A 9380-nucleotide genomic window follows, 5' to 3' on the forward strand; every position below is an offset into this window, starting at 1 on the left:
CTACCCTGCGTCTAGGGATGAGCTGTCCAACTTGGGGAATACCGCTCTACAGCTCACAGGCTTGAAAATCCAACGCCACGTGTGGCTAAATCAAACCATGTCCTACGCGTGCAGACTACCTGTCAAGGCCTATAACACACCATACCAAAGGTGCTCGGATCAATACCACATGCCGGAAAATTCAACGCCGCGTGTGATAAAGTAACAGTAACTAGTATCCAAATAAGCCCATACGCTAGAAAATCAAACGCTACGTATGGGTAAAGTAACCAATATCAAAGGTATCCGGATTTTTTACCACACGATAGAAAATCTAACGTCACGTGTGGTAAAGTAACTATTAATCAGTATCCGAGGGAGCCCACACGTCTGAAAATCCAACTCCACGTGTGGGTAAAGTAACAGTAATCAATATTCATGTGAGCCCACATGCCGAAAAATCCAACGCCACGTATGGGTAAATTAACGAGTAACCAAGGGGAGGTACGTGTAACCCATAGCCAAAATATGAAATCCACTCTCATAACTGGATTGTTCCAGTCAAAATTGGCCACGAACGCCGGCTGTTTGAGTTGGGTAATTTCGGAAAATGATAGAGGAGGTGATAGCGAGCAACTTTCGTGAAGAAATGACAATGAGATAAGGTTGTTATGGCGACAGAAAGTCGTCGTGAAATTGGGAATGTTACTTTCCTGTTTTCTAGTTGAGAGAGGGGAAGTATGAGATCTAATTTTGGCCAGGCTTTTAAACAAAAAAGGTAAATTTTATCTTTCTAATTTAGACTTGACCGATGAATTTGGGCATCCTCTTTGGCCAACTCCAAAATAAAATTTGATTCCTATGTAACCCAAAAAAAAATACTCTATTTCTCAAAGAATAATGCTACTCTTACCACATTTCCATACCAGCTTATGTGGCAAATGAGGTGGACAACTACATTAATTAAAATTATTTAATATTTTCTTTTCTTTTATAATTTATTAACACTTAAAAAAATTATTAATTAAACTTTTTTTTTATTAAAATACACTTTATTGATTTAATTGATGTGACATATAATATGAACATGGCACATCATGTGGTATAGAAATATAGGATAAAAATATAGTAAGTGTAGTCTTACTTTTCTCCCTCAAATCCTAATTAATAAGGATTGTTATATTTAATATCTAATTTTTTAATAAAAAATAATTACCAATAATTAAAAGTTTAATATATGAAAAATAAAAAGCATTAAACCATTGGAAGCCATTAGAATTCCTTTTCCTACTTTAGAAAGTGAATAGGCATAAGTAGCATGATCGGAGTTCCAATTTCTCTATTTAGTCTAGGATCATTAGTGTTACACCAAAAAAATTACTCTTGTCGCTGTGATGAGCTTATTTGATTGAAGTTTGAATATACGTTTGGAAAACGGACCAAGACAAAGCTTTTACCGTCGCCCTTCCCTGCACCCCTCAAGCTGAAGCTAGGGTTTTTCTGTCAAAGCGCCAGACCTCGATCGGCCTCGGCTCTGGTGAACGGCACGCACCTTAAACCCTAGTGGGCCGCCTTCTTTTGCGTCCTCTCAAATTGGGTTCTCTTTATATTTCCGTTTTTCAGTTTGTGAATCTGAGATTGAACCAATTACTGTGTGAAGAGTAGGGCTGGTCTGCGTTCTGTTTGCTTCCCTAGAAAACTGATTGGAACAGAGAATTATCATTTTTGAAAAGTGTACAGTTGTTCTGCAAAAGCCCCGGTGCTGCATTCTTGGAGTCTGTGAACCCAAAAGAAGAAGAGGGTGGAGGTGTTAACAAGCACCAATTGGATTTGGTAGCTTCCTCGCCTTTTCTCGGACGATTGATATCGTTCAGGTATGATATGAGAAAATCTGCAACTTTCATTGTCTTTGTTCTGTTTTAGCATGGTGTTCTGATTATGCCATTGTATTAAATTGAAGATATAATCGATTGCTGAAGAATAAGCGAAATAATGGCAATAGCAGCCCCTGGGCAGCTTAATCTCAACGAGGTGCCTTCATGGGGTTCAAGAAGCGTCGACTGCTTCGAGAAATTGGAGCAAATTGGCGAGGGAACCTATGGGTTAGTTCAATTCCATGCATCTCAGTACTTGAAGTTTCTGTCGTAGTATTTTTACTTTTTTAAATATTGTGGATTTTGGCTTGTAGTTTGGCACCCATTTTTTCTTTGTTTCTTGTTTGATGTTTTGTCAGATAACATGATATTGGTTAGTGAAGTTTAATCTTAGAAGTTGATGTTTCAATTTGCTCAATTTTTTTTTTGTAGGTCTCATATGGGTATGATTATCGACAACAAATATTTAAACAGAGTTGTTATTTTACTTTGACCCTCAGGGGGAACTGAAATAGTTGTTTTTTCTTTATGAATTTACTACTGCAATGTCTTGATGAATGTATGAAATAAATTTTAATGATTAGCTTGTATTGCTGATAAAGGATTACCTCAATGTTTCTTTTTGGTTTTTGTTCATTCTTTTTCTATTTTTGCTAATTACTACCTGATACATCACTAACAAGGCACTCTAGTCACTGGACAAGTGCTAATAGGTATTGATTAGAGCACATGGCTTAACAGACAAATCACCATCTGGACGTAGCTACAGATATTTTTCGTTTGGCAAGCCCTTCGTTTTTTCATAATTCCTAACTCGTTTTACCTTTTTCACTAAGTTGTAGAAGACATAGTTAAACAATGTCTACAAGGCAGTAGATATTGGACTTGTGTTTGTTCCACAACAGACATAGTAAAACCTCTCTGTTTAACCCTAATGTTTCTTGTTCATGTTAATCTCAACTCTGAAGTGAACTGAAATCTTACTTGTCAGAATATAGCATGAATCAATAGCTTTAGAGGCCCAAAAATAAATTATTTTTCCCCATTTCAACTTTTGGTTGAAGAAATCTATACCATATAAGCCTGCTTCTCCTCGCACCATCTTTAGTGACAGTATATTATAGATGCCATTTGCGTTCTGTATGCCTTGGTGACCCATATTTATTCATTTATTATGTATCCCAAGTTCCTTCCTTTTTCCAAGCACCTCTGTTAATATAAAATCTTGGGGCCTCTTCTAGAAGGAAACATAAATGTAGGCAGTGTATCCAAACTGAGTTGAATGTTTAACCTTAAAAGTTGTTTAACAGTGCCTTGAATGTTGAGTCATATGGCACCCTAACCTGCCTTCCTCCTTAACTTTACACCCACTCTTCTTAGGAGTCCAGTCGTCTGTACATATAGCTTGGAGGACATCAACCCCCTTAGGGAAAAAAGAACCTTTTCCGAAACAAATGCGTTGCGATTTTTTAACATCAATATACGGTGCACTTGCACAGAAAGGTGCATGATAATAATAATGGTTCAAGGATACTTCCATTGATAAAGAAAATAATGAGACTGGTTCTCCTTACAGAAGTTATAATAAAGAATGCAAGTGCTTCATGGATACAATCATTCAAAATAATAAGTTAAACAGTGTATACTTGTCATTCATGTTTAATGAGGCCTACTTTCGTTTTTCTTTTCTGATTAGATAATCAGGTCACATATTGTTTTACTGAATTTGACAATAAATCCGTGGGTCCTTTTGTGCCACCAAAATATTCTTATTTGAACTTCACTAACCTTCATCCAAGAGTTTAATTTGTTTATTGTTTATCCTTTCCTAAGGGAACCTTTTATTCTAGAACTTTTTTAATGCGTGCTTTTTTTAGTCCTCCTACAAAGTTAAGAGGATTCTCATTCTTTGTACGTTTTGGTTGCTGATGCTGTCAAATAATTGCAGTCAAGTTTACATGGCTAGAGAAATAAAGACGGGAGAAATTGTTGCTTTGAAGAAAATACGAATGGACAATGAGAGAGAGGGGGTATGTCATGCTTTTTAGTTTTAATAAGCACATCGAGCTTTGTTATTTTGATTACATAGAAGAACAATGGTGCCACCGCCCCTTCACTTATACCTTAATTTTTAAATTTCCTCATGAACTGGATTTCCAGTACAGTACCCAATCAAGAAAGATTAATGCTAATATATAATCAGTTACTAAATGTGCAAACTTCTTTGAAATGTGTCCCATCCAGTTCCCCATAACTGCCATACGGGAAATCAAGATTCTAAAGAAGCTGCATCATGAAAATGTCATCAATTTGAAAGAGATTGTGACATCTCCAGGTATTGTAGTGATACTTTCTATTAGATATTTATGTCTCTGTATACAACTGTGGGAATTTTTATATAATGCACTCTTTGTTTCCTGGAACAGTTTCATTTTATAGTTTTCTTTAGCTATCAATAATTTGGGGGATTGTTTTACAGGGCCAGAGAAGGATGACCAAGGTAGACCAGGCAAGTACTCTGTTGTTGTGTTCACCATTAGCGTATCATGTTTATTGTCATCTTCATTGGTTTAAAGCTGGTCAAGCACTACCATTTTTCTTTAGATCTGGCTTGTCTAATTTAGCCTTTTTTTTTTTTTTTTTTTTCGGGGGTTTTACTCTCATTTGATATCACGGAATTTCTAACTTAAATCTGTTTTTCTTGGAGTTGCAGATGGTAACAAGTATAAAGGTGGCATCTATATGGTCTTTGAATACATGGACCATGATTTGACAGGCCTAGCTGATCGACCTGGGATGAGATTTTCGGTTCCTCAGATTAAGGTATCACAAACAGCAAGATTGCAAAGTGTACTTAATCACCAACTATTTGATACTTGAAGCACTCTTCTCATCTGTTAACCTGTTTGTCTTACAGTGCTACATGAGACAACTTTTGACGGGGCTTCACTATTGTCATGTGAATCAAGTACTTCACCGTGATATCAAAGGTTTATAAACGCTAGTATTTTGTCACCATTTCTAGTTTATTTTATTTTATTTTATGAGGCCTACATTATGTTTTATATTTTTCTTGCAGGCTCTAATCTTCTTATAGACAATGAAGGTAATCTGAAGCTTGCAGATTTTGGGCTCGCCCGTTCATTTTCAAACGATCACAATGCCAATCTTACAAATCGTGTTATTACTCTTTGGTACAGGTGAAATTGAACTCCCTTAAATGGATTCTAGAGATTTTGTATCTTTCAATTTTGGCATTTCCTTTTGGTTCCTTTTTCTCTGAAATAAAATTTTGTACAACAAAAAGTATAGTTTGTGATCTGTCTTTGTTTGAACAGACCTCCAGAATTGCTTCTTGGGGCTACTAAGTACGGCCCAGCTGTAGATATGTGGTCGGTTGGGTGTATCTTTGCTGAGCTTCTACATGGCAAGCCAATCTTTCCCGGGAAAGATGAGGTAAAATATTTTCTGCACTACAAGCTCTCATCAGGCATGTACAATAGGACCAATGAGATTATTTTAGAACAGTTTGAAAGATGAAGAATTGGGTAAGAATTCACAAAAGATAGATTCACAATAACACCATGTGTTATACGAAATTGATGTTGTAAAAAGGGCCATAATTTTAGAGTATATTTCATTCTTTATGCTTAATAGGTAGTTTACAATTTAGGATGTGTTGTAGTTCTCTGTGTTATATAATTAATTAACCATCCTTTTGTTATTTTATTTTAATTTCTTTTGCATTGTGCAGTTATAAGAATTTTATGTTGTTGCTATGAATTTATTGAGAACCAGAAATAAAACAGTATAATCTTCATGCTAATAATTGCAAGTGCATCCTAGAGTGACCGATTGACTGTTTGACCTTGAAAGGTCAAACGGTGTACTAACTGAAGTGTGGGTTTGTATGTCATAAAAAGGGCCATAATTTTAGAGTATATTTTTGCCTCCCTTTTTTTAAATTTCATTCTTTATGCTTAATAGGTAATTTTCAATTTAGGATGTGTTGTAGTTCTCTGTGTCATTTAATTAATTAACCACTTTTGGTATTTTATTTTAATTTCTTTTGCATTGTGCAGTTATAAGAATTTTATGTTGTTGCTATGAATTTATTGAGAACTAGAAAGAAAGCATTATAATCTTCATGCAACTAATTGTAAGTGCGTCCTAGAGTGACAGGAAAGGTCAAACAGTGTACTAACTGAACTATGGGTTCACTTTGACTGCGGATTAGTGCAGGTTCAAGCTTTAGTGTCTAACTTTTACTTATGCTAACACATGTCTAGTAAGTCACTAGGTTGGGCAGGATTCATTTCCAGTCAACTGACATTCAATCAGGACACTACTTTCTGCATAATTAAAATACAGCTGTAAAGAAAAAAAACATAAAAGCACTAAGATTTCTACATTGTTTGGTAACTCGCCTACATCCACACCAACCTCTCTAGGTCAGATTTTTGTTACTCATCCAAAGTAAGGTTTTATGGGATACAGATCAACCCAAAGTCTGTACAAACTTAGTGGCCAATTTTCTCACAGGGTCATTGCCAGCCAGCCCATACCCACCACTTAAAAAGTTCTTCAATTTTCTCACAGTTTCTTAAGATTTACAAGTTACTGGAAGCCTCACTCCCCTTAATCCAAGTGGGTACAGGTGTAGGCTTGAATGTGTCTCAGTATGCGTAAATTAAGCAATTTGAATATAACTCCAAATAAAAAATGAACTAGGAAGGGTTGCTGAGCTTCTGTTGCTGCATTCTTCGTGTCTTAAACTGACGGAGGTGATTGAACCCACTGGCCATCCAGCTCTATCCATTGAGAGCTAAGCCCCTTTCTATCAAGATTTTCTCTGATCGAACCCACTGTCTATAACACAGATGTTCCTGAAGTTTGAATTTCTTAAACAGCTGGTGTACTGAGTAAGCTTTGGGTCGACCTCCTAAGTTCCATTTGACCAGATTCAATCCAATAGACTGGGTCATTTACAATTTTTTGGCCCTTTAATCTGCCAAGTCCTTTTGCCAGCACACCAAGACTGCTGGATGTGGTTCGTTATCTTTGCGTCTACTCGAGTCCTCAATAATACTTATCTCTGAGTTATAACCCTTCCTAGGTTTGGTTACTATCTAGACACAACTGAAGCATGTTCCCAAGTCTGTGTCAAGAGATTGTTTTAGTTTGGTCTCCCAACCCTAACTCCAACTTTTAACTATTCCTGAAGTTTGACTATTTTTACTCCATCTTGAGTCCTCCGTTTGTCTTAATGCTCTTGGGGTTTCCAAGAAGGCCCATGGGCCTATGTTACTGTTTAACATGCATATGTACAAGGTATAAAATTTTCCAACCTAAAATATTAATGTCTTCAATAATTTATCGCAACAATGAATCCTCTTTTTCTGTTTTAATCATTGTAGCCGGAACAATTAAATAAAATTTTTGAGCTGTGTGGAGCTCCAGATGAGGTCAACTGGCCCGGAGTTTCAAAGATTCCTTGGTATAACAACTTCAAGCCAACAAGGCCAATGAAGAGACGTCTCAGGGAGGTTTTTAGACAGTAAGTAATTTTCCTACTACCGTTGTATTCACATGTTCTGTCATCAGCATACAGGGTAAGCATAAGCCTTGGGCCTTGTGGCTTGTATCTTAGCTTAAATTTTCTTTGTTTGCTTTATAGTTTTGACCGCCATGCTTTGGAGTTATTGGAGAGAATGTTGACACTTGATCCTTCTCAGGTGTGTACATATCCGATAAAATTGTCCTCTTACGTGTGCATGAATGATTTTTACATTGTAGAACAGTCATCTTTTGTAATTTATTAAGTTAATCCTTGGTCCTTTGAGTTGCCCCTTCTTAGATGTAGCAATGGTAATACTAGCTGGTTTTGCATTGTAAGCAGAAAATGTGGCATAGTGTCCCTATATGATGAATGCTACTGTATTTATGCGGGATTCTAACATACTGTTTATCGTTTTGTTTTTTCTTAATAATTAATTGTAGAGAATATCTGCTAAGGATGCTCTTGATGCTGAGTACTTCTGGACTGATCCATTACCTTGTGATCCGAAGAGGTTGGTTCCTAGTACTACTACTATCCTTTCATTTCATTTTTATTTTTATTCTTTAAGAAACAAATTTTATTGTCATGTGATCTACAGCACTCGTTATTTATTTAACTAAAACCACTTCTTGGCTCAGTTTACCAAAATATGAATCATCACACGAGTTCCAGACAAAGAAAAAACGTCAGCAGCAACGGCAACATGAAGAAAATGCAAAACGTCAGAAACTGCAGCACCCACAGCATACTCGCCTCCCACCGATTCAGCAATCTGGCCAAGCACATTCCCAAATGCGGCCTGGACCTAACCAGCCCATCCATGGTTCTCAGCCCCCAGTTGCTGCAGGGCCTAGCCATCATTATGGGAAACCCCGCGGGCCCTCTGGAGGGCCAAGCCGATACCCACCTGGCGGAAACCCTGGTGGTGGATACAACCATCCAAATAGGGGTGGTCAAGGGGGTGGAGGTGGGTACAGTAGCGGCCCATATCCTACACAAGGGAGAGGCGGGCCATATGGTTCTAGTGGCATGCCTGGTGCAGGTCCTCGGGGTGGAGGTAGTGGTTATGGAGTAGGTGGTCCAAACTATCCTCAAAATGGTCCATATGGTGGCTCCACTGCTGGTCGGGGCTCAAACATGATGGGTGGAAACCGCAATCAACAGTATGGTTGGCAGCAGTAATGGTTGATCTGATTATACGAAGTTATGAGTGATGGTATCGTGATATGCACCTCCTTGATACAAGGGATCTGAGCTTGGATGATTTAGTAAATAATTTGGAGGTGGAAAGCATCATCGAACCGTTACTAAATTATTCATATGTAAAATACATTAAACCAGGGTTGTTCTGATTTGTACCCGTTTATCAGTTTATGTGATAATCTCTTGGAAAATATACAGAAAAGTTGGATGTAGCAGCATGATTCTGTTTGGAGTTGTGCCTCTGACTTGAGTTTGTACTTAGGCGAGTCTGCGGGAATGCTTGTGTGGTTTAATTAAATTTATGTAAAATTGCACTTTTTATTTTTAGTAATATCTCGTCGTACAGTTTTGGCTTTGATATAAACTGTAATTTGTGGCCATGTACGATTTGTTGTAATTCGGTGTCTTTGAACCTTTCTATTGTTTTATCTGACCCTCACTTTTCTAGTGTTTTTCTAGTACAAGTAATTAAGAGAGGGAGTTTACACAAAGAGTAATGCTACTCTTATCACATTTTGTATACAACATCTTATACCACCTCATGTGGACAGCCACATCAATTAAAATTATTTCAAGTTTTTATTTCTTTTAACATTTATCAATTGACAAAAAAGAAAAAGAAAAAAGAAAAGGAAACAAAAAACCCTAGCGAACGTGAAACCCAAACGTGAAAACTGGTTCTTCCCTCCTCTCCGTCGTTCCTCTCCTCTTCTACAGTCACTGTCTCCTTTCGCCGCCTTCATCAGCTATCCTCGTACACCATC

The 9380-nt window shown here is 37.2% G+C and overlaps 1 protein-coding gene across 3 annotated transcripts; it reads left to right on the forward strand.

Moving 5' to 3' along the window:
* Window positions 1–1266: 1266 nt before the first annotated feature.
* Window positions 1267–9044, forward strand: LOC117632949 (cyclin-dependent kinase C-2-like). Of its 3 annotated transcripts, XM_034366599.1 has the most exons (13): window positions 1268–1853; window positions 1940–2081; window positions 3802–3883; window positions 4098–4188; window positions 4333–4362; window positions 4567–4676; window positions 4771–4843; window positions 4933–5053; window positions 5192–5309; window positions 7271–7410; window positions 7531–7588; window positions 7854–7924; window positions 8052–9044. In XM_034366599.1, exons 2-13 carry the CDS (start codon window positions 1972–1974, stop codon window positions 8593–8595), a joined length of 1548 nt encoding a protein of 515 aa, XP_034222490.1. In that variant the 5' UTR covers window positions 1268–1853; window positions 1940–1971; the 3' UTR covers window positions 8596–9044. The 3 variants fall into 3 exon arrangements, with proteins under 3 accessions (XP_034222497.1, XP_034222505.1, XP_034222490.1); XM_034366606.1 differs by lacking the exon at window positions 7531–7588 and having other exon boundaries at window positions 1267–1853; XM_034366614.1 differs by lacking the exons at window positions 7271–7410; window positions 7531–7588 and having other exon boundaries at window positions 1267–1853.
* The last annotated feature ends 336 nt before the right edge of the window (window positions 9045–9380 follow it).

Source organism: Prunus dulcis, chromosome 1 (assembly GCF_902201215.1).
Source record: "Prunus dulcis chromosome 1, ALMONDv2, whole genome shotgun sequence".
In the NCBI taxonomy this organism is placed as follows: Eukaryota; Viridiplantae; Streptophyta; class Magnoliopsida; order Rosales; family Rosaceae; genus Prunus; species Prunus dulcis.

Coding starts and splice junctions, on each gene's coding strand:
- LOC117632949 (XM_034366599.1), top strand. CDS start 1,972: ATGGCAATAGCAGCCCCTGGGCAGCTTAATCTCAACGAGGTGCCTTCA. Junction 5,054..5,191: donor GTTATTACTCTTTGGTACAG/GTGAAATTGAAC, acceptor TTGTTTGAACAG/ACCTCCAGAATTGCTTCTTG. Junction 7,589..7,853: donor TGACACTTGATCCTTCTCAG/GTGTGTACATAT, acceptor AATTAATTGTAG/AGAATATCTGCTAAGGATGC.